Genomic DNA, 24,789 nt, shown 5'->3' with positions numbered 1-24,789 from the left:
TCTTTGGTAATTTATTCTGCCATCTCGCCCTTTTCATAAGAAATTCATGATGGCTTTCCATCCAGAATGTTACATGTCTGTCGTTCATTGCACAGGACTTAACTGTATATATACTGTATAAATATAAATACATCTTTACATGATCTGAAATGCACTTTTGTATTAGTATGTCCTTCATGTACATAAACTGTTTCTCCAGTCATAAATTCATGATTATTCAGGTCACAAAGGTTTATACAATAACAACAACAAAAAGAATCATTTCATAAACATCACATATGTTTAGATCTGCAGGTTATAAAAACCTTTTTACATTTAACTCTCATTACAGATGTAATGGATTCACCATGTAATCTTGTTCTCAGCTGTTTATATCTTACTCTTGCTTTCTTCCTGTCACTGTTTATACTCACTCACTATTTTTAACAGTAGATTGCATACATACTGTCTGTATTCTCCTGCTTCTTCTACAGAATCCACTCAGATTCTCTTATCTGTCAATTCCGCTATTAAAAAAGAATTTGGATTTGTTCTTTGCACCGCCGTAAAGTAAACATGGAAAGTCAAGAGTTCTTAGCTCTAATCTCTTGGACCATTTTAATAAATAAAAATGAGCCAAAAGCCCAAATAAGAGTTTTCCTGGATTCTGAAGAGTGATGTTGTGACTTCTTCCTCCCTGTGTCCTCTGTGGATGTTAACAGTGTCTTTCCTCTCTTTCTCTGTCTTTTTGTGCCCCTTTTGATTTTATTTCTTTACGTATCTGCATCTTTCCACTCTCCTTTACCCTGCATTGTTCTGAGCGTTTCCCCCTCCTCCCGCCATTCCCTCCCGCATCGATCTTCATTCTCCCGTCTTGTTTCTCCCCGTCTCGCCATACATCGCTGTCTGCTAATGTGACCACACCCCATCGGACTCCTTTTTTTCCCGCTTAATTCTGCATTTGGGCTTGTTTGCTTGTGTGTACGCGCGTGCTTGCCAACATCTTTGTGCCTGTCTTTCTGGTTTTTCTGTGTTGCTAGTTTTTATGGCCGCACCCTCATTATCCTCACATTTTCTACCTCAAATCGCAGCAGCAGCTGAGCAGCAGCCAGACTCCAGAGCAGCAGCAGCAGCAGCAGCAGCAGCAGCAGCAGCAGCAGCAGCAGTCGCAGCCTCCTCAGCCACAGCAAACCCACTCTGGAGGCTACACGTTGGAGCCCCCCCAGATACCACAGCCACCGCAGCCACAGCAGCCACAGCAACCACTGACAACTGGGGGTTCAGACACCAAACCAGGGCCAGGTCTGCCCCAACACCCCCTCTTCTTAAAAAAAAAAAAAAAACAGCTACAACTGCTAACAAATAGGGCTCCCGCTCTTTATATAACAATCTAACCAAGGCAGTTCTAACCATATATTTATGTTCAAATTGTAAAAATATAACTCCTTTACTCCTGTGTTATTTCCTCCTGTGTCAGGCAATGGCATGGTTTTTATTGGGGTTTATTTTCCCACAAGATACTATCTGCTAAAACACTGATTTTGTAACACATTTTAGGTATCACTTTTCTTTCCGCAGAACACACCAAATACTTTCACTTCCATTTAACTTACAAATTAGAGTGCAGCGTCAGCAGGGCTCTTTGCTTTTCTCTCACTTAGCTTTTTCCTTTGTGTAGAAATTGTTTATAAACTTCATACAGCAGTTTTAATCCTCCATAAGTGATACCTTCACGCAGATGTCGGAGAATGTTGTTTGGCTTGTTTGTTAACCCTCGGTCTGTCTCGGTGACAATCTCTTAATTGACATTAATTGCAGTAGGTGGCATAATTATAGGGATGGCCTCATTTTCAATGAAAAGCTTATTAGTTTAAAGGCTACACAAAGCCATGTCTCCATCCAAGCATCTTTAGATACATCATCTATTTAGAAAACCTATTATTACAGTATATGATGCAAATATAACCTGTACCTTAGCTGATTAAATTCGGAAGGCATGTATTTATCTGCACTCTTCCTCTTCCTCCTTCCAGATGAAACGCCAAAATTGGAGCCAGTTGTCCAGAAGTCTTCCTCACCCGGGCTTGTGCAGCCTGAAGCCCCCGTGGAGAGACTGGAGGCCAACACTCCCGTAACTGAGCCCTCTCCTACAGTTGAACCAGAGCTTCCCTTCCCCGCCTCACTGACCGCCCCTGTCACTCTCCCACCTACAGTGGCCAACACCAGTGAACGTCCCTCAGCCAAGGAGTCCGCTGCCTCAGCGTCGTCTCCCTCCTCCTCCTCTGTCGGGGAACACAAACCGTCGTCTTTGGCACCACCTCAGACTCCCAACACAGACAAGCCTCTCTCAGAAGCCCCACGAACTCTGGCCGCCTCGCCAGCGCCAGCTCCCAAAGCTCTGAATGGCCTTGCAGACCCTGGGACTGAACTAGACACCCCAGCTCATGAGCCTTCTCTTCTGTCCACAGCTGCACTCCAGCCCCAGGCCTCTGCTCCTGCTTACAGACAGGCCTCCTCCTCTGAAACCTTGCCCTCTGACATAAGGCCGGAGGTGCCCATTGCTGCTGCGCTCGCCCCCATGGCACCTGTGGCTGTGGTGCCAGTCACCCTGACCTCAAGCCCTGCCCCAGCTACGCCAGTTATGCTCCCACCTGGCCTTCCGCCTCTAGTGCAGGCCACAACAGAGGCCGATGAGCCGAGCAAGTCCTTGGACACTAAAGACCTCGTCCCCAGTGCAGGGACAGAGGCACACGGAGGCATTACTGACAGCAAAACAGAGTCCCAGCAACAAGCGCTCACCAGGAAGAGTCCCACTACAGGTAGCGGATCTGTTGCTTGTGACTGCATGTGAAGGCAAACCCAGATGTGACATTTTAAAAGTGTACTATAAAACATACTATTGCCTTGATCATTTGTTTCAGTGTTACTTGAAGCAGCGGAGTAATTAACTGTTTGAGCTTTTTTTATGAGTCCAATAATGTTTTTATGGTATTATGCCTAAATAGCAAAATTAAGTAGATCTGACATGTCCTTGGATTTTAGGTTTTTATTAACGCACATACAGCACACACTGCACACACTGCAAATAATCTCTTATCAAACACTACACTGACACAGTTGATTCCCAGGAAGTAGGGATGCGTTCTTTTGATCCGGTTCCCTGTTGGCAGAATACCTGGATTTGTCAAGCTCCACTGCTAACAAATCTTTTATCAGATCTTTTATCTCTCCTCACTCTTAAAGATACATTTATGTAAGTTTAGACAAGCTAGAAGCGGGATTAGTAAAAAGAAATAGTAACATATTTCTTTTAAATGAGATTGGAAATGGGGAGTCTTTATGTCTTGGTTGTGATCTATGTTTGCTGCACTAGTTGTATATAATTGAAAATTATTATATTCTTCCCTTTCTGTTTTTTCAGATCAGATATTTACCATTATGGTTTGATTGTTTGCTGCCCGGCTGCGGCTGACTGCATGTTTCTGCTTTTATATTTCACTTCAGTAAATCAAACTGCTTCTGCTATACCAAAGACCTGGAGAAAACCAAATGAAGGGATCTCTGCTGGAGATGCACCTCAAAAGGAGGACGAGGTAAGAAAAGACGCCCGCACTGCTCACCACGCAGGACGAGATGATAAGACTGAACCGGTTATATTGAGTATTTAAAGGACTAGTGCATAAGATTTAGTGGCATCTAGTGGTGAGGTTGCAGATTGCAACCAAATAAATACACCTCCCCTCCCCCCTCCCCTTCCAAGTGTGTTGGAGAACCTACGGTGGCCACAAAAAAACACAAAAAGCCCTCTCTAGAGCCAGTGTTCGGTTTGTCCATTCTGGGCTACCGTAGAAACATGGCGACCTCCGTGTAATGGGACCCACTCCCTATGTAGATATAAAGGGCCCATTTTAAGGTAATGAAAACACGATTCTTATTTTCAGGTGATTATACACTAATTAAAACATACTTTCTGCTGAGTCTGTTCCTCTAGATGCCACTAAATCTTACACACTGGACCTTTAAAGTCCTACACATACATTGAATTTGAATTATGTTAAATTTTAGATCATTTCACCTTCAAGTTATATACAGTATATATCTATTTGTGTTCAGAGGTCATGTTTAGTCAAATAGGCGATAAATTATCATGTAAAACTGACCTACTTTTCAACTATTTCGTCAGATTTTTCACATGTTCGGTATCTCATTTTGTAAAGAGACTTCTTACAATGCCTACAAAGCATCAAAGAAGGGGGACAGAGATTGTGTGAGAGAGAAAAGGAAAAGGCACGATGTAGGCAATAGTTCAAGTGTAAAATGTTTCCACATGTGTGGTGGGGGAAAGCAGACATAAATGACTTCAGGGTGTCGTTATCGTCCGACAACGACGGCAAGGAGTTATCCATCATCCTTATTGCTCACCCAGCCCACTGTATGTATAATCAACTCTGGCCCTCTTTGGCTTCCTCTCCTTTATTGTTTATTGTATAGGGTCGCTGCTGTGGGACAATTCACAGGTCGAATCAGGAAGTTCACGTCCTGGCTTCAGAGTTTAACGTGACTAATAAAAAGTCTAAAAATATACAATTACAATGACTGAAAACTGGGCTTTACTGCAAGAATAGAATTAAAACAAATCCCTTTTTTACTGAGTGCAAATGGCGTTGCATGAACAGATAATATTTCACATAATAATAGTTAAATGACAATAGAAATGTAATAAATCAAACCAGAGTAAGTCTGTCCGCTGTTACTGCTGCTCCTATTTCCCCCCTTTTTTTTGTTTGTACTTGACCCTTTCTGCCCTCTCTGCATTTCATCATTTTTCATCCCTGAGTCCCCTGCCTTCACTCGATGTTTATTCATTCCTTCCTCACTTTCTTTTCCTGCATTTTTTTTTTTACCCTTTCTGTATGTGTCCATCTCTCTCTGCAGATGATGTCCTTATAGCTTTGCAAGTATTGCCTGGATAATTTGTGATGCTACTAGAGTTATATTTATTTTTCAATTAAGTGTCTTTTTTTGTCGTTTAAATCCTCACCATAAGCTCAACCGTTCAGCAGTTAGGAATGTATAATATCGCTTAAGGTTAATAAGCGGGACGTAATGCTCACTGACAGATATTAGGGAAATAAGTCATGCATCTGAAAGCTAAATCTCGCCTCCACACAGGACGAGCCCAGGCCAGTAGATCAGCCCGCCGGAGACCAGTCCCTGCAGTCAGCTCCACTGAGCAGCAGCCCTGTGCCCCTACCGTCAGGCTTCAGCTCCACCACTGCTCCGGCTCCTGCTAGCAGCCCCGACGCTGACGGGAAGCCGGCCGCCCCGGAGGAGAACGGCGAATCCGAGCTGGAGCCCATGAGGAACGGGGCGGGCCACACCTCGGAGACGGAGAGCAGCGACAGCGGGGTCACCCACGGAGACAAGGAGAACTCCACAGGGGCTCCACAGGACGTAGAAGGTTAGAAGGAGCCTGTTGTTTGGACAGATGTATTTGAAGCTACAATAGGAAAAAGCATGTTTTATCAGCAAAGTATCCTGCCCCTCCTTAATTATCTCTGTGAGTTTAAACTTTTTTTTACACATGTTTCTCTCTCCTTCCTTCTCAAACCCTGCTCGGTGGTCCAGACCTGTCTGAGGCCAGCGGGAAGCGTCAGTATGACAGGGACTTCCTGTTGGGCTTCCAGTTCATGCCTGCCTGCATACAGAAGCCTGAGGGGCTCCCACCGATCAGCGATGTGGTGCTTGACAAGGTAAACAAGCCGCTTGTTGCAGAAAAACCTGCATGCACCTTGATTAAAAAAAAATGTTTTATTGTCTTTAAAGCTCTCAGGCAGTTGTAGGTAAATCGATGGCAAGAAATGTTATGTGTACTGTAAGTTTACATAGCAGGTAACCAACCACCTCATGGGGCCCTAAACGTGTCCTTTCACATGGCAATCGGCTCGTGCTTTTCCTGGATCTTTTGTCAATTATAGCCACAGTCTCAGTCTATATTTGCCTCTGTAAATAGAAATTATATGTGTGTTTATCAAGCAAAAATGCCAAACATCCAGTGGTTACAGCTTCTCAAAATAGATAAATTGTTCTGTGATGTAATTGCACATCACATATCTTCACGTTTAACATGTTGGACGGACAAAAAAAAAACTTGAAAATGTCCCCTTGAGCTCTGGGAATCTGTGAAGGGCATTATTCACGCATTGCTGAGGTTTTTTAAAAGACTAATCAATTAAGCGATTAAAAGATAGATTCGATGAATGAAGATTTGTCGCAGCCCTAGTTTTGAATAAACCTTTTTTTTATCTAACGGGGCTCCTCATTTTCGGCTCAAGTAAACACAGGCACCGTTTTAGATTTTGTGCATTGAATCAAAGATACACACACAGAGAGTTCGGTTCATTCCTCTGATCCGCACATACGTATGGGTGGAGCGTATGGCCCGCTGAAATGCTGTTTTGATTAAAATCACATTGCTATTATGTCACACTTGGCAGCGTTAAAAGAGTACATGCCCCACCCCCACCTCTCCAAAAAAGAACAACCAGACCGGCTGATGTACAATCCCATAGTCTCCTTTTTCTCTGTGGGAGAAAGTGAAATCTCACTGGAAAAGAGTAGCGAAGAAGTCAAGGACAGCTGAAAGACAATGAGCTGGATTTGTTCTTTTCTCTCCTCCCCCACAACTATCTCGCTCTCTCTCTCTCTCTCTGTCTCTCTCTCTCTCCCTCCTGCGTTCCTTTCTTCCTTCCTTCTCTTCCACATCTGGCTCTGACTTTCTCTCACTGAAACAGCCTGCTGAACTAGCCCAGCGTAATTTATCGCCTGTACAGTAAAAACACATAAACCAAAAGCTGGTAATGTAGTATGACCATCAGTTACAACGGGTCACCTTAAGGCACCACCGGGTTAGAAACGCACACACACATTCTCACCAGGCTGACTCCTTTTACCCTGTTGCCAGTGTTATTAGAGTATCACTGCTCCCCCTGCTGTTCTGCTCATCGTCTGACTCTATGTGTGTGTGTGTGTGTGTGTGTGTGTGTGATGTCGTGTGTGTGTTATGTGTCGTACAGATGAACCAAAACAAGGTGCTGTCTCGAGTGGTGGATTCCAGGGTAATTTCCAGAGGACCTGACTTCACACCTGCCTTTGCAGATTTTGGCAGGCAGATGACCGGAGGAAGAGGCGCTGCAGTGAGTCACACATGCACACACACACACACAAGCTGCCACAATCATTCATAAAGACACACACACACACTCCCCTCACTGCACTTTCCATTATCTCAAAACTCTGGCACAACAGATCACTTTTTCCAAAATGTTGAATTAATCCTTTAACCTACTAGAGTGTAGCAACATATTAGACAACTAGAAGATATATCAGGTCAGTGATGAGGCTTTCCTGTACAAAAGATGTGATGTTTCACAAGATAATGAGCAAAGTTTCCTGGCAGAGAATCGTTTGCATTTTAAAATTAGAAGGACACACGAACTCAAACAGTAACAGACGATATGTAATGTTGACAGATTTAAAGAAAAAAACTGTGTAATCATGACAACCTGTTCTTTCGTTGCCTTCTCAGCTTATGAACATCGGCACGCGGCGGCCTCCGCCCAGGAAGATCATCATGAATGTGTCGGTGAACGACGATGTTCAGCTGAAAAAGTCCGAGAATGCCTGGAAACCTGGCATGAAGAGAGAGTCCCCCCCAGAGGACCCTGAGGCGCAGAAAACACAGGTAGGGCCAAAAAGTTACACACACAAAGGAAAACATGAGTATTATAAAGCATCAGCTATCAAAACCAGACTTGTTTCAAAATGATTGAAGAGAAGTCAATCGTTTAATTTAAACAACCACAGAATGCAATTACTTTGCATAATTAACACAGTGGTGAGGAAAAGAACCTACTTTATAAAAGTGGAACAGGAAGTGGTATTCTTAACAAAAACCTACCAGTAATAGGCAGCCCTACAAATGAGTTAGTTTGTCATGATCATTGCAAAATAGTCTCCAAACAGGCTGAACGTTTAATCGGTGACCTCTATCTTTTCCTGATCACTTCCTCTCAGGAGCTCTTCAGGAAGGTACGCAGCATCCTGAACAAGCTAACGCCTCAGAAGTTCAACCAGCTGATGAAGCAGGTGACGGACCTGACCATCGACACAGAAGAAAGGCTCAAAGGAGTCATCGACCTCGTGTTCGAGAAGGCCATCGATGAGCCCAGCTTCTCTGTCGCTTACGGAAACATGTGCCGCTGCCTCGCCACGGTGAGCGCTGACATTAAACAGTCATTGTTACCATCAGAGCAGAAGAGTGTGTAAAATTTTGGGTAAATAAACAGGCTGGTGTTTGTGAGGTCGCTGGTGTAAATCGACTTTACGGGAAGATGTCGGCGGGGGGAAAAGTATGAATACCAGATGGAAAAGATGACACAGGAATCGTTGTACGATAATGATTTAAAAAGGTTAAAAAATTCAGAATTCCAAACCAATGACTTGCAAAAGATGTAAACACCTACTATCTTCAGTAGTAGGAGAGGAAGAGAAGGCTGCTGTTGCCCTATTTGGAGTCACATTTGTTTGTAGTAAAACATAAAAACTGAACTCTCGCTGAACTCTAAATAAACTTAACAAATGGGTCAGTATTTATTAAAACTGCATACGCTTACTGAGATACTTCTAACAGCAATGTAGGACAAACATTTTATTATTCTTAAGAGAAACTGACTGCCATCAGTCGGTAACCTTATGAATAGCATATATACATATATACTAGAGCTTTAAGTGTAAAAAAATCCAAACTTGGAAATGATTCAATCTGTTTTTGCTGCTTTTGTGAAGTAATTTCTTTCAGTATAACTTGCAAAAAACCATTATTCTTGTTGCCTCGTCTGCAGCAGACCTGATTCACTGTTCAACATTAAACATAATTTGAAGGTTTTAGTTCATCACTTAAATCATCTTTATACTTCTGTTTCTTAACGACGTCCATTATGTCTACTGTTTATATGCAGCTTAAAGTGCAAATGACAGACAAACCCAACACCACAGTGAACTTTCGCAAGCTGCTGCTAAACCGCTGCCAGAAGGAGTTTGAGAAAGACAAGGTGGACGATGTGGTGTTTGAGAGGAAGCAGAAAGAGCTGGACTCTGCTGCATCGGTACGTGGTCTATGAATGACTCAAATGTGACACGCAATTCTATTCTGTTCCAAAATATTTGTTTGTATTTCTACGGTTGACCCTGTAGAGAATCAAACCGCTAGCCCTGGATCGCTTCATGTAGAGCGTGTCGTGAATAAGAAGTAACATCGCTGTATTTCTTCTGTCCCCCCTCAGTCGACGGAGCGTGAGCGGCTTCAGGAAGAGCTGGAGGAAGCCAAGGACAAAGCCAGAAGGCGTTCCATCGGCAACATAAAGTTCATCGGCGAACTTTTCAAGCTCAAGATGTTGACGGAGGCCATCATGCACGACTGCGTGGTGAAGCTGCTGAAGAACCACGACGAGGAGTCTTTGGAGTGCCTGTGCAGGCTGCTAACCACCATCGGCAAGGATCTCGACTTCGAGAAGGCCAAGGTGAGACGGAAACGAAAGTTGCTTTACGGAGCGAGCGGTTAATGCTCAGTAATATTCTAGGTCTGTCAGTAAAACGGCTGCATTCGGGTCAGGTCTGCAGACTTGTTTGGAAATCAGAATGGGCACAGCTGCGATTGTAATTCGGAGGAGATTGTAGTGGCTCAGACAGCCTCCAAAACAAGGTGTCTGAAGCCTCTGGTGTAGAAAAGAAGTTTTTTAAATGTGAATATTTTCTGGTTTCTTTAGTCCTCAAGGATCTTTAGGTTGTAGACTCTTGGTCAGGACAACATTTGAGGTTGCACCTTGGGCTTAAGGAAACATTTATCACCTTTTTCTGACATTTCATAGACCAAACGACTAATTGATTCATCGATAATGATAATAGTAATTATCTGCAGCCCTAATATATTCAGAAGAATAAAATGCAGTAGGTGATTTAGCAGATGTTTTTCTCTAAAATATATTAAAAGTAATTGTGGACGTTACTGTCAGTTGGAGTTGTGTTATATTTTCATTGCGTCATACATACTGGAACAACCTCAAGGCTGTCGGCGTGATGAGCTACATGAGTTCAAGTTGTTGATAACATATTTCGAGGCTCACTGGCACAAGAATAAGACCTTGAACGAGCCCGATGTTTCGTCTACGTCTGCAGTAAAGACGAAAGTGAAGAAACTCAGAGATTGTTTGCAGAGCTGAAGTCATAAATTTAGCTTTATGCCCAGTAAGCAGCCCTTTGACGTCAGTGTGTCAGTATGCCTGGATGTGATTCCGATCTACAGCAACACAGCTTTGGGAGACATGAAAGAGACGGTTCTGGTGGGGATCGGATCTCGAACCAGCTGGGCTACATTCGTTCCAGAGGCAGAGGGGGGAGATGCTGTGTATGTAGGTTATGAGGAAACAGGAATATCCTCATGTTCCCCCCGCAGTGGATGCTCTGCTTCGTTCTGTCTGACTGGCTCTCCTGTAGACATCAGCGACTCCCAGCTGGACGCAGCGAGAGTCCTCAGATGCTTGTAGAGACACAACCGACCCGAGGGCCTCTCTGCTCTCTCTTCGCTGTACTGTGATATGTGGTTTGATCCTTATCAGCTACTAGTCACCCTGCAAAAGAAAAGCCCTCTGACCAGCAGAAAAAAAAAGACCCATCAACTCCTTTTCTGTTGAGATTAATCAATCTGTAGTGGATTAAATCATACAGATTATGGTTAGGAAACATCCGTCTTGTCCTTTTGGTATATTTCATCCTGTTTAATGTGATAATTTCCTCAACAAGGCAGTTTTAATGTAGGGCCATTAATGTGAATTGCAGCTGTTCTTTTTAGGCTGTTACAGTTTTTGTTCTGCTGTCGCCCAAAATGTTCCAATTTAGTCTCGGGTGTTCAGGAACCGCTCCTGCTCCAAGTAATAAAGCGAACAATCGGTCAATTGAGCGAAATCATGTGGAAATCCCTAAAAACCTGCTGTCTAGAGACGTAGAGAACATAACCTTCACGTCTCAAAACTTAACCCTCTCTTTCTCTCTTCCCCCGTCAGCCTCGGATGGATCAGTATTTCAATCAGATGGAGAAAATCGTCAAGGAGAGGAAGACGTCATCTCGGATACGGTTTATGTTGCAGGATGTTATAGACCTGAGATTGGTGAGTGTGTGTGTTTGTGGTTCATTCATGTGATATTTATTTTATCCGCACAGTCGCACAGCTGAGTCCAAAGTCCAGCCTCATGTTCAGGCTATCTCTAGGTCACAATGTATTCTCCCACAGAGGTTTGTTTCATTGATCTTTCTGACCTTCTGGAACATGAAATTGGATATTCTGATTATATTCTGCTAAATGAACATCTACTACGTACTGCTCTTGTTATTGAGTTTGAACCTTTTAAGAGAGACTGATGGGAGAAAAAAAACTCTGTGGGAGAAGCAAAACAACCTGAGGCACACGCTGTACGCTTACCTGTATGTGCTCAATGACAGAGGAGCTAATTGACTCTTAAATCCCATGAAAACTTCAATATGCTTCTATAAGATTCAATTTACTCCACTGAACAGCCGGCAAAGTTACAGTTTTGGGAAAAAAAACATCATGTAGTATTATTATTAAGAGTGAAACTCTTCCTCTGGGCTGTGAGGGTGTGGTAAGCAATCCCACAACTGCCTTCAGACTCTGATTCAGATATTGTTAAATCCTGATTGGTGCACAGAAGTACATGACATCACCTTTTTTTTTTTTTTAGTAAAGAAAGTAGGTTGTGAGGGCCTTTTTTAATGCTGGTCACACTGACTCATGATAAAAGCTCTGCATACTAATGTACTAAAATGTTGTAACGTTGTCTATGAACAGTTTAAAATAGTGAATGAATAAAAAGACACTGCTGAAACACCATCTTGAAGGAAAAAACACCATTAATGATATTAATGTCAAATGATTTCCTTTTTTTCATAGATATAATTAAAAAAAATACAATTAAATTACTCACAGGAAAGAGAAATAAACAAAGAGCGAATAACTTAACGTGAGACCTGTAATATCAGGCTTTTCTAATAGAAACATCTGCACTGATTAAACGTGATTCCCTCCTAACTCTTACCTAACACAAGCTGTTTAAGTCAATGTCACTGTCTCTTATTACCGCACGTCAGAAACAGGGATTCGAGTCCTGCCGTGCTGCTCCTGTCAGATTTGAAATTAAAATCAGAAAGGCTACCGAGGCAGTGCAGCATTCCTCTCCGTTTCAAAACAAACCGGCACATTCAGCGCTACGGAGCCGCGGCTCAAATGAAGGATCAGGAACAGATGTTAACACGTTTGTCTGTCGCATCCCTTGAATTTTTGATATACCTCTGTGATCGACAGCTTCTTTTATTTTTGAACTGATGTAGCCGATATGATAAAATCCACTTATATTCTCAAGACATTTAAAGTTAAATCGAGAAAAAGAATCCGTTTGAAACCTGCTGAATCTGACACTGCTGGCTCTCCTTTTTTTCAACAGCACAACTGGGTGTCCAGAAGAGCCGATCAGGGCCCGAAAACTATCGAGCAGATCCACAAGGAGGCGAAGATTGAAGAGCAAGAGGAGCAGAGAAAAGTGCACCAGCAGCTGCTCTCCAAGGACAGCAAGAGACGGCCAGGTCAGGCCTGCAGTCTAAATCCTCTTTAAGGCTTAGCGTCACATCGGCACAACTACAGTGACTCAGGAAGCCTGCAAGCATACAGGCAGACTTCCTGTCCCTATAGCCTGCAGAGACGCTATTGTGCCCAACAGCAGACAGGAAGCCCCCCCGCCCCCCCCCCCCCCCCCCTTCTACCCTCCTGTCTGTTAGCTGACCTATAATATTTCATCAAATATGGCAGTCACAGTCAAAAACGTCACTCTTGACAGCTCCTCGTTTGACTCTAATGAATGTAAATATCACTGAGCTCATTTTAAATGTTCCCTGCTTGTGTGTGTGTGTGTGTGTGTGTGTGTGTGTGTGTGTGGGTGTGGGTGTGTCTCTCTTCGCTCCCGTAGATCCAAGAGAACAGAGAGAACAGAGAGATCAGCGCGTGCAGAGAGAAGAGACCTGGAACACTGTGCCCATGACAAAGAACAGCAGGACCATTGACCCCACCAAGATCCCAAAGATCTCAAAGGTGAGACATGATGCCAGGTCTGTTTTTAGGCGCAGAAGGTGGCTACACACTGACACCCAATGTGTGTGTTTTATTAAACCCACTCGCTACACCTTATACTGGAAGAAGTCTACAGGCACACCGCAGGCGGAAGGAAGTTCTGGCTTATTTTGAGATCCACACAGTTTGATTCGCTCACATCCCTCCATACAGATCATGTATACAGTGACATAAATAACCTGGTGGTTACTTATGTTACATGCATATATAATAAAAACCAAGATAAAACTCATAACCAAGATACTGTGCACGTGTGTGTGTGCAAAAACATCCTCACCTCCAGTCTCATAGTAATCTTATACCTCAGATCTGTACCCTGAAATTAAAGTGAACATAAAGACGTCCTTAGATCAGAGCCATTCCAGGCATGTTTGATAAATGTAGTCTAGGTTTTATAGCTGTGACACCAACAGATCGCACCTGGAAAAAACACATCTGCTTGTGCTCCGTAACAGCACAATGTTGTGAGCAAACGACCAGCAGAGCCACAAAATAAATGAGCTGCTGTTGATAGTTACAATTAATATGAACTATTAGTATTTTATTAGTTGTGAGGTTGAAGAGTGTTTGTCTGAATCTCTTCCCGACCTTCCACAAAATACTCACACTGGCATAATCTGTCAAATATGACGGGACATTACAGTCAATTTTAAGTAAAGTATTTATATCCCTGTATGATGACATCATATCAATATGATTAAAACCACAATAATAAGTTTAGTTAAATAATTCATCCAATCAGCAGAAGATCAATTCAGTGTTGCGGTGACATCAGGAACGATCACAGATTAGAAACTGATCACTCATCTTGTTTTGACCCCCCCCCAAAAAAAAGCCTAAAAAGTTTTGTTGCAGCATTTTGTATCAGGAGGTTGTTTTTTTTTTACACTCACTAAACCTCAGGTGAATATTATCGGGTCTACGTGATAATTAAAATACATTTGTGAGATTGTTCTTCATGTCATGACAAGTCCGTCTCACGTTCAAGTGTTTTTCCGCTTCAGTCAAAAAGCTCCCTCACAGATAGTTGTAGGTTTCAGTAGAAGGTTTCTGTACACAGGAGATAACTGTTTACACAGCACCGAGATGAATCCTGTGGCTCAACTTAAGCTGTGTACACAAACTTTCTCTGTCCTCATCTGATCTACATTATTGTGGTTTACATGTACAGTAGTACAAAGTCCCCCTGCTGGATCCATTCGGTTCTACTGTGTAGTAAAAACAAAAAAAAAATAGCAAGTTGTTGTTTTTTTTCAGCGCTCCCCCTGCTGGAAGGACTCGGTCATGTTCTCAGTGTTAGTTGTGCAAGGAGACACTCATTTTACTAAACCTTTTGGACAATTCATGTCATATACTACATGTTATATACTCAGTATTTTGTGTTGTACTTGTCCTCATTTAATCAGAGCCTGAATACAAATAAACTGATCAGCATTTACCTTTGTGACCTGTCAGCAAATTGTTATTCTCGGTGTGTAACACATGCGTACAGTATCTCAGAGGAATTCATGTGCTCATAGATTTAAGTCTCATTTGCAAAATGTTTTCCTCATTAAGAATAAACACGTGATTCTCCTCCTGCAGCCTCAAATGGATGAGAAGATCCAGCTCGGCCCTCGGGCTCAAGTCACGTGGGTGAAGGGCAGCAGTGGAGGAGCCAAAGCAAGCGACTCAGGTAAGATGACACTTTATTAACTGACCGACACCACAGCAGGTTGAAATATTACATCATTTCTCTCCCCATCTTTTTACCTTCGAGACACATCGTGGTACTAAATCAACAAAACCAACATGGAAGTGGAAAATGTATCTTCCAAACCTGTTTATATGAATCCTAATATTTATCAGCTCTCTGGGTGTCTCATGCTCCAGCTAGAGTTGATGGTAAAAGATTAAAGTGCTTGATCCTGACAAACAACATCATTTGTGTTTAATTAGCAGCCAGATCTCAACGTTGACAATCATGTTTCAGGGTCAGATCGTAGCTGCCACTGACTGAATGTCACACATTTCATTTGAGCCTGAAGCCTGCAGGAGAATTTCTGTTCTTCCTTTCGGTCAGCAATGAACTTTTGAAATATTAGTCTGTTGTTTGTTGCAAATATAGTGACTCAGAGAAACAGCGCTTCCAAATAAGGTCGAGGGAAGGGGAGAAATCTGGTTACTCATCTGCAGCGTGTTTACACAAATTTATAGTTCCCTGGTTACTACAGTCTGTGTTTAAAGAACTGCTTAACTCTAAAAGTCCAACATCTCTACAGTTGATCTGCTGCTAGTTTTTGTCATTCCTGTGTCTCTTTTTTTTTTCATAACAGAACTATCACGGACTGGCAGCAGCCTCAACCGTTACTCTGCGCTGCAGTCTACACCTTCACCTCAACCCTCCACCACTCCTCCACAGAACCCAGACTTTGACTCCAGGAGAACTCTGGGAAGGTAAAGAAACACTGGGTCTTATCTGTCTTTGTCAACAAGGTTATCTTTGTACTTCTGATTGTTAAATTGTCAGCAGGACTGCATTAGAGTCACATTTGTTAAAGAAATTGTTCTCATATTAAAGTGCTTCTCCATTCTGTGATGTAACATCCTCATGAACTCTTGTTTATTTTGTTTGTTTGCTCAATCGTTTGCCTTTTTCCTCTCTCCCCCAGCACTCGTAGCAGTACAGGGAGAGAACGCAGCGAGAAACCTCTGATCTCCGTGCCGCCATCGTCACGGCCCGGATCTTTCATCAGGGGAAGCAGTTCGAAGGAGCTGCTGGAGAGCCAAATCCCGGAAGAGCCACGAAGAGACCGGGAGCGAGAGGGAGCCGAGCCGCGGAGACCGAGCGTCACCGAGGACAAAACGGAGCCGGAGCGCAGCAGAGTCAAGGAGCCTGGTGAGGAACGCCTGGCTAAAACTGTACCTTTGAAAGCAGACTTTGCCTAACATGTGATTTATCAAATTCAGAACAGAGTAGGTTTATATTTATGTGGGGATTTAAATCAGAGAGGACAGACTCACACAGACCAGAGACACTGTTGTGACTGCTGTTTTTACGTCGACAGTGAAACCTGAGCCAGCGGCGCAGACACCGGACAGACCTGCCCTGTCTGAGGAGGAGATAGAGAGGAAGTCAAAGTCCATCATCGACGAGTTCCTCCACATAAATGATTACAAGGTACTTAGATTCACAAGAAAGTCAACAGTAGATGAGACTCGTGGTGTCTAAGATGTTTTAATGTACATCCACAAACTGTTGCTCATAATTGATTATTAACTTGGTCAACAGACATTGCTTCTATCAAACATTAGCATTTAATGAAGTGTTGTGTATAGATGTTTGTATTGACAGGATTATGATGCTTGTAGTGTTTAACTTCCCCTTTTCGTTTCTAGTCTTGACCGTATTTCTTTGTTCTCTGCAGGAGGCTATCCAGTGTGTGGAAGAGCTCGAGTTGGGCTCTCAGCTGCACATCTTCGTGCGCGTCGGGGTGGAGTCGACCCTGGAGCGCAGTCAGATCACACGGGACCACATGGGCCAGCTCCTCTTCCAGCTGGTGCAACAGGGAATCCTGCCCAAACCCCAGTTCTACAAAGGGTCAGTTCACCTGCCGGCTGTGCTCTGCCTTACATAAAAATAATCCCTTTTAAAAAAAAAAAAAAGCAGGGAGCTGATTGTCTCCTTTTTAGCACATGGTAGTCCTGCCTGCTTTTTTGTAAATGTAACTTCTGTGTTTTCATACAAGAATGAAGTACACAGAGTTTCATTTATTCATCCATCAATCAAGTGCTGTGTAGATTATTTTGGCTACATTGATATTGTCCAACCAACATCAGCATACATCATATTTTTAGAGTTTATGTATAATCTGTAAAATATAGTCAAGAAATGTAAAGAAGTCTGGAAAAAGAATGAATTCTGGGAAATCTTTTGTTTATAAAAAGGATTATAAAACGGATTCCTCTTCAGTCCTGTGATCTTAAAAAAACAACCCACTATTCATCTACCCTCAGTTCATTCACCCAAATCTAGAACAACTTTCATTATATTAAGTATAAAGTAGAAATAAATTAGCAAAGATAAACAAAGGAAGAAGTGATTTCTTTTTTTTTTCAGGGACTTACAAGCAATTTCTTGCTCAGAACCGACAGAATTTAAATAATTTCAGTATGAAATCACAGGTTTTTTGTTTCCTCTAAATTAGTTCAATATAAGTGGTTTGAGCAGCTGCATGTTTTATACATGTTGACTCTTGTATTTGTGAGTGTGTGTATCACAGGAGTCATAATATCTTCATTTCTTCATGGTGTCCTAATGGATAGTTTGTGTGTTTTTTTGTTTTTTTTTTCAGGTTTGCAGAGACGCTGGAACAAGCGGACGACATGGCCATCGACATTCCCCATATCTGGCTGTACCTGGCCGAGCTGCTCAGCCCTGTGCTGAGAGAAGGGGGCTTCTCTATGAGAGAGCTCTTTAGGTACTGAGATGTCCACTCCTGAGTCATTCACTAAATCCTCAAATCGGCCTCGTTACCGGTCGTATCTCGTTCACCTCAGTTCGCACACAGTTGCTGAACTAGCTTGAAACCGCTCTGTTTACAACCCCAGTAAACCACTTTTTACTTGATCAAAAAAGCCACATAATCGTCGTCCTTTTGGACCACATTTTTCTAGTTTACATGATTTCCCTCTTTCTTCTGTTCATTTCCAAGATGAATTAATTTCAGACTATATTTTGACATCTGTGACAGCTGCTCAGGCGGCAGGCCGGATGAGGGGGCGTGTGCCATATTTTGAGAAATTTGAAGAGTGAATAGCGCAGGAAAGTATTTCATAATGAAGCTGTGATTTCTGCAAACTCCCTCATCTGAGCAGATCTGAAGTAGCATAAAAAGTTGTTTAAGTAATTTGTATTTTCTCTCTCTCTCTCTGTGTATGATGAAAAACATTTGGGCAGACTTGCGTTTAATTTCTGTCGTTTCTGTTTGTTCACAGTGAATTAAGCAAACCTTTGCTTCCTGTGGGAAGAGCTGGGATCTTAATTTCTGAAATACTGTACATACTATGCAAACAAATGGTGAGCAACACTCTGATCTTCTATTGTTTTTGTATTCAGTCTGCACACATTTATATTACCTGCTCTCATTATGAAGCCAGGAGAGTATAATCAATCATCTGTGACCTGAGGGACGTACACAATGAATATATAATCAATCACTGATCATTCACTTAAATGTCTGTTAAGATGAACAATTGATTATTTTGTGGGTTATATAATGTGCAGCCCTGCACTAGATATTTGATCATATGTCATAGACATGTCAGAATAAGGACAAAATAACACACTTTCATTAAGCACTACAAAGGGTTTGATTATTCATTCACTACTATTATTAACATCAATCAGTTGTGTGAAATGTGCGTCCCAATAAAAAGTTATTTTGTTCTTTTGATTTGTAGCAAATTAATTAATATGTCAGACAGTTTTTATTAATTCATCAAATAATATATTTCCATTGCAAATTGGGAAACAGTCTCTTCAGTCTGTACTGCTCGTATTTTCTTTCCCACTGCTGGAAACTGAATAAAGATATTTCAGAGAAGTGAGGCGTGACATTGTGTCATCTTGTCTCCACAGAGCCATAGGACTGTGGGTTCTCTGTGGAGGGAATCTGGCCTCAACTGGACCGACTTCCTCCCAGAGGGAGAAGACGTCCAGGCTTTCATCTCACAACAGGTCGGTGAAGAAATATCATTATTAAAGGAGAACTCAGTCACCATCCATCGGATTTCTTAACACTTCTTTAGCCCAACAAGTCGATAAAGACTACACTCTAACCTCTCCTCGTTCCCGTTTCATCATCTCTCCCTCATTTGTCACTCCCCCATCACATCGATGATACAAACAGAAACTCCAGTTCGTTCTGTCAGACGACTCCGGCCCTGAGACGACTGTGTCTAAAAGGATCTTGTCTCCTGAGGAGCTGAGCCGCCAACTGGAGAGACTCCTCCTGGAGGACATGGCCAGCGACGAGCAGATCTTCGACTGGGTCGAGGTATGAGAAGTGACGCACGTATACGCAGACAAATCATCATCCAAACCCTGCAAGCTGGTGGCTAAAACACAGGGCAGCCTGGTTTTTTTATGACTTGCAGAACTCTGACACAGTTTATTTACATATTGAGTCACTAAAAAAATGTTGAAGTAACAATGGTAGTGAATAACTCAATATGATGTGATTAATAAAGGAAGTTTAACTAACTAATAAACACTTTAGTGGCTCAGAAGCTGAAGCTGATGTTGCTCTCAGACCATTTTTGTTGGTTGATATATTTGTTGACTGCTGGTGAGGAGGTGTAGGATTCAGGGAACTGTGATACCAGTGAAATTGGCTTCTGCATAGTTTTCCTTAGTGTCATATCTGCGGTTGCCATGGTCACACAGCGAGGCACCGTGCCAAGTTGAGAAAAGTTAAACCACCGTCGTGTTTACATGGGAAACAATGGAGATAGCGACTGCAGTCACTCTCTGTCTGAAAGTTACCTTTAGAGCTGAAGCTGACGTAAGCGTTTCATTTGCTGTCAGAGCATGATGCATCGACTACATCAGCACAATCAAGAGGTGCTCCTTACCACAAAATAACATGCAGTACAAGTCCAGCGGACTGTTTATTCTGTTGTTAAACTACCTGAATGACTGAGCTGACTCTACACAGACAACAACCATATGATACAACAGCTCTCACTAGCAAAAATGTAGAGGTGATGACTCATAAACTCACTGCAATTTGGCTAATAGTAGTACAGAGAAGCAGAACCAGCTGGGACAAGTAGTTTTTAAGTGACATGTAAGAGAAGATAATAGTAGGCTGTTACAGCTGAAGTCAAGCGACAAAATTGTATTTTTAAAGGGGACATAACAGGCTTTTTGTTTGTTATGATGTCAGATGTTTGTGTTAAACATGATCAAAAGCTTCAGCCTTCTCTGTGCGCTGCGTTTACCTCTACTTCCTCCTCGTGATGACATCAGATCGTTCGTGCGGTCGCTCATGTTGTCCGCACGCTTATTTCGGATCAGATTTCGGCTCCAACGTGTACGGATTAATATGAGAAGTTTCAATGTCGAGTAAAAGGACAAGAAAAAGAAGTGAAATCCTACTACTTCTGTTGTGTTTGTTTACGTAGCCTCCAGGCCTGGTGGATGTCTGCTGAGGGGCAGCTAACCAATCAGAACAGAGCGGGCTCATCATGAGACAGCAGCTAAAACGTCCTGTTTCAAGGACATTTTTTGAACTGTAAATCATGCAAAGATATTCCAGTCGAGCCCCAGAATATAAACACAGGCCGGGACATGTGCATGATACGTGTTTATGCAGAGAACATCCAAGAATCATCCAAGAAATACTAAATGATAGAAACGTATGTCTTTGCACCACAGTTCAGGTAAAATCATGCATCACTGCTAAGATGTGTTGTTGCCGTGTGAAACTGACATATTGTGTGTTTTTGTCCTCCTCCTCCTCCTCCGTGCTGCGTCTCCCAGGCAAACCTAGATGAATCTCAGATGAGCTCGTCTCCCTTCCTGAGGGCTTTGATGACAGCTGTGTGTAAGGCAGCAGTGAAAGGTAAGCGCTCCGCCACCTGGAGGAGAGAGTCTTCTCTATTCTGTTAAAATCTCACCACTGATTACAATATTTACACACTTACAGATGATAACACCAACTGTCGAGTGGACACGGCCATCATCCAGAGGAGATTGCCTGTATTACTCAAATACCTTAACTCAGACACTGAGCGACAGCTGCAAGCACTTTATGCACTTCAGGCGCTGATAGTCGCCCTCGATCAGCCTCCAAGTAAGTGCTGCGTCACAGTTTCCTCTTCACAATGAAAGATTTATTTGTCTTTATGTCATTTTTTTTTTCTTCATTTCTTATCAGAGAACATTAAGTTGTGAAATTTCTTAGTTGTTTTAAGTAATATTGTAAATAATCTCTCCACAAGGTCCATTTAGTAGCTGTTCTGGAGCTTTTTTATCATGTCACATAATCTTCATCAGCTGTTTCATTTTGCCCAGTTGTTTATAAAATTGCAGATGTTCAAATTTACATCTGATCTGAGCATTTCAAGGACTTTTTGTGTCCTGTTTGCTTAAAAGTTTAAATTCAAAGTTCATTCATTCTTGACCTTTGAAACCGCAGTTAACAGAACTTTGAATCTCAACGTTATTGAACTCGTCAACATTCACTTGATTTAGGTTCGGTCATGTAAAGTAGTTATATGGACATTTTATTTGTTTATTTGATAGGGACTGAGCACAATAATGAACATCAGTATACAATACAAGATGTAAACATGCTGGAGTTAGCAAAAAATGCTAAAAAAAAAAAAAAGAAAAGGCTGGATAATGGCTTTGATAGTCAGCAGTTACTGGAGCTTGGTGAGTCAGGCATTACAAAAAGTCTGAGTCCAAACTGCAATCTTGACAGACGCTCATATTCAAAGATTTCTTCATGTTTTTTACTGGTAGAAGCAGTAAAAGTAGTTTGATTACAGCAGTGAGTCCATCATGTTGCTCTAAAACGACAGAGTGAAACCACAAACTCGGCTGATGGGATTCAGTTTTATCTCTGCTCCCCTCAACTCGCTCGAAGCAGGTGGAGCTCAGTCAAAGAAGCTGATGTCATGTATTTCCTGTGCACCAATCAGGATTTAGCAACATTCAAAAATTAAAACGTGATGACAGATGTGAGGTTTAGAGACTGTTGCCAAGCTGCTGTCAGATCTGATCAAAACCCCACATACACAGTTGTGATGAAGCAGACTTTTTAGAGAGTTAAACTTTAAATGAGCAGTACTTTTTTATATAGAGAAATACTTATGATTTGAAAGTTTTCAAGCCTTTAATCTTGTAAGATCACAACTTATCAAAACTGTCAACCTACTTTGGAGTCCGTGTGACTTGTTTACAAGCTCAGATTCACTCATGATTATGAGTTTGTGTGAAAGTAAAAGAGCCAAACACAAAAATACGTTATCATCCGTAATGGAATTCATATTTAATCTTTAACATAACCACTAGGACATCCCCACTGAAACTTTTAAATGAATTGTAATACTGTAATTAGTTGGGGGTCACTGCAGCAGGACAATAACAGTAGTGTCAGCTTTTTTTTTTTTGTCAGTCATATAAAACCTGCTTTAATTTGTAGATAGTTGGAAGTTTACCTGACTGCAGCACTTTCACACACACACATTTCACCTTTAAAGCAGGATCTGTTTTCTTGTGCATAATTTCCACAATTTCTTAGACATGCTAGCAGCATGAGGTTGGAAAGGTTTGGCAATGGACCACTTTGCTCCAGACTGAAATATCTCTTAGATATTACTTACTTTAGTCATCGCCTGAACCTTTCAGAGCTGACAAAGATGAGTGTTGACGTGTATTTGCTTTCTCTCTCTCTGTCTCTGTCGTGTCTGCCAGACCTTCTCCGGATGTTCTTTGACTGTCTGTATGATGAGGACGTCATCTCGGAGGACGCTTTCTACAAGTGGGAGACGAGCAAAGACCCTGCCGAGCAGCAGGGTAAGGGTGTGGCCCTCAAGTCCGTCACAGCCTTCTTCACCTGGCTGCGGGAGGCGGAGGAGGAATCTGAGGATAATTGATGAGGGAGACACCTCCGGGACACAGCATAGTAGAACTGCATCCTTACAGCAGAACAAACATTCAAAATGGGTGTGTGGGCAGGACGACATGTTAACGGCTGGAATTTTTTTCTGCGGTACGGTTCTGAAACATGCCGCCATTTTGAGTTTGGATTCCAACGGCGGAAGCACTAAATACCTGTATAATACATAGAAAATATTTTTGTTTTAAATTTTAACTTACTTTTTTTTTGTTACTTTTTAAGAAGAGACTTAAAAGATACATAGGTTCTGGACTCTTTAATTTATTATTTTTTTAAGGACTGCAAATATGAAAGTTATTTAACATTTGCAGATGCTCACAATGAGAAAATGACAACAGAAATAACAATATAATTAATTATAATAACAAAATAATAATTGTGAAATGAATAGCCTCCCTGGATTCCACGCTGTTTGGTTTAAAACAGGGTCAAACAAAATTATTTTGGGATGAAGGGGAAGCAAGAGATAAAAAAAAAAAGGAGTGGATGCACAGAAACTTATTAACGTTGTCCGTGAATGATGTTTGAGGTCAAAGGTTATCTCCTAATAACCAGGAAGTGTTCCCTCAGCCTTGGCTTGCTCCACATGATATGTACATACACCTCATGAGAGGTAGAGGTATGCATTCAAGAAGCGATGCAAGTCAGTCCACAGAACTGTCAAACAAACGCAGACGAACAAACAGGACACATTCAAATGACATGAGCAAAATGCAACTTTAAAAAGCAAATGGCCAGGGTCGCTGAACATGAAATGCTTGTAATACTTCAGACCTACAGAGCAGATTAAAAGCTTGTAAATACATTAAAGACAAAAAAGGTATTTAAAAAAAAAAAAAAAAAAGCTGCTTCTCATGATTTGATCTTTTTGATGGCTGGTGTTTGGAAATGTGGGTTGTTTCTTCGGTGTGTGTGTGTGTGTGTGTTTGCATGTCCGAAATCACTCCCTCGTTCACTCCTCCCTGTATAAAAGTAGCGTACACGCCATGGACACAATGTCTTTATTTCCATTGTTAAAACTGAGGTCATTATATAGCGAATCAGAATTTGGACACTAATAAAATTGTGGAGGGTAAATGCAGTGCACTATTAAGTAAAGAAGGAGTGATTTTGGACACAGCCAGTGTTTCAGTTTCATCTTGACATCCTCGGAGGAAGAAGAAGAAGAAGAAGAAAAGCTGAGGGGACCGACTGGCACGCGGCCCAGGAGTCACTGGGAGCTTCGGATTTGGTCGGCCGAGCCATTCAAGCATGAAGAAGTGTTATGAATTAACTCGCAATCAGTGCCTTGGCTTTTGCCACATTCTTGATGTGATTTTGATTGTGTATAGTATGCCAATGTGGTTTCAGTACAATGTCTGTGTGGTCACATGTTTATCAAATCACCAAATGTGACTTGAGTGATTGGATCTCAATGGGTTTCTGATGTTTTTACCTGTCTTAAGAGCTGTTTTTGGATCACCGAAAAAGCATTTTAGGCACCCAGTGTGAACAAACACAAGAGCTGAAATAATTAAGTGATCGACAGAAAATACTTAGCAACTAATTTGATTAATTAGAGTACTTTTTTCTCAACAAAATGCCAAACATTAATTGGACCCCAGCTTCTTAATTGTGTGGATTTTCTGTTTTATATCATTGTATATTTGGGGTTTGGACTGTTTGGATAAAACAAGCATTTTGAAGAAGTCATCTTGGGTGTTTGGCCTGCAGGAAATTGTGACGGGCATTTTTTTTTTTTTTACTATTTTCAGACATGCCGTCACAGAGCCTTCCTTCTCCTTTTCTAGGTTAGCTTTGTTCTGCTAGCTTTCAGTTCTCAATCCCATAAAGGATTTCTTTCAATTTTGTGGTTGGCTGAATGACAATACTGGAGTTTTCCC

General features: G+C 41.9%; 1 protein-coding gene across 8 annotated transcripts in view; it reads left to right on the top strand.

Moving 5' to 3' along the window:
- The window catches only part of eif4g3a (eukaryotic translation initiation factor 4 gamma, 3a), a 48,866-nt gene extending 25,572 nt beyond the window's left edge, over positions 1 to 23,294 (top strand). For 7 of the 8 annotated variants that reach the window (XM_042407479.1, XM_042407478.1, XM_042407474.1 and 4 more), the window contains 25 exons: positions 1,071 to 1,281; positions 2,013 to 2,798; positions 3,484 to 3,572; positions 5,152 to 5,440; positions 5,608 to 5,732; positions 7,056 to 7,175; positions 7,568 to 7,723; positions 8,056 to 8,253; positions 9,000 to 9,146; positions 9,324 to 9,560; positions 11,100 to 11,204; positions 12,556 to 12,694; positions 13,075 to 13,196; positions 14,820 to 14,910; positions 15,551 to 15,671; positions 15,887 to 16,113; positions 16,283 to 16,395; positions 16,643 to 16,815; positions 17,570 to 17,695; positions 18,213 to 18,294; positions 18,856 to 18,954; positions 19,127 to 19,273; positions 20,761 to 20,842; positions 20,927 to 21,073; positions 22,702 to 23,294. In XM_042407479.1, the coding sequence (XP_042263413.1) occupies positions 1,071 to 1,281; positions 2,013 to 2,798; positions 3,484 to 3,572; positions 5,152 to 5,440; positions 5,608 to 5,732; positions 7,056 to 7,175; positions 7,568 to 7,723; positions 8,056 to 8,253; positions 9,000 to 9,146; positions 9,324 to 9,560; positions 11,100 to 11,204; positions 12,556 to 12,694; positions 13,075 to 13,196; positions 14,820 to 14,910; positions 15,551 to 15,671; positions 15,887 to 16,113; positions 16,283 to 16,395; positions 16,643 to 16,815; positions 17,570 to 17,695; positions 18,213 to 18,294; positions 18,856 to 18,954; positions 19,127 to 19,273; positions 20,761 to 20,842; positions 20,927 to 21,073; positions 22,702 to 22,883 (4,314 nt within the window). In that variant the 3' untranslated portion in view covers positions 22,884 to 23,294. The remainder of the gene's footprint in view (positions 1 to 1,070; positions 1,282 to 2,012; positions 2,799 to 3,483; positions 3,573 to 5,151; positions 5,441 to 5,607; positions 5,733 to 7,055; positions 7,176 to 7,567; positions 7,724 to 8,055; positions 8,254 to 8,999; positions 9,147 to 9,323; positions 9,561 to 11,099; positions 11,205 to 12,555; positions 12,695 to 13,074; positions 13,197 to 14,819; positions 14,911 to 15,550; positions 15,672 to 15,886; positions 16,114 to 16,282; positions 16,396 to 16,642; positions 16,816 to 17,569; positions 17,696 to 18,212; positions 18,295 to 18,855; positions 18,955 to 19,126; positions 19,274 to 20,760; positions 20,843 to 20,926; positions 21,074 to 22,701) is intronic. The other variant, XM_042407472.1, reaches the window with a different exon arrangement.
- Positions 23,295 to 24,789: the final 1,495 nt, after the last annotated feature.

The sequence above is a fragment of the Thunnus maccoyii genome, chromosome 3 (genome assembly GCF_910596095.1).
Source record: "Thunnus maccoyii chromosome 3, fThuMac1.1, whole genome shotgun sequence".
Classification (NCBI taxonomy): Eukaryota; Metazoa; Chordata; class Actinopteri; order Scombriformes; family Scombridae; genus Thunnus; species Thunnus maccoyii.
The sequence above is the reverse complement of the archived record's forward strand: the minus strand, read 5'-3'. Positions and strand labels throughout refer to the sequence as shown.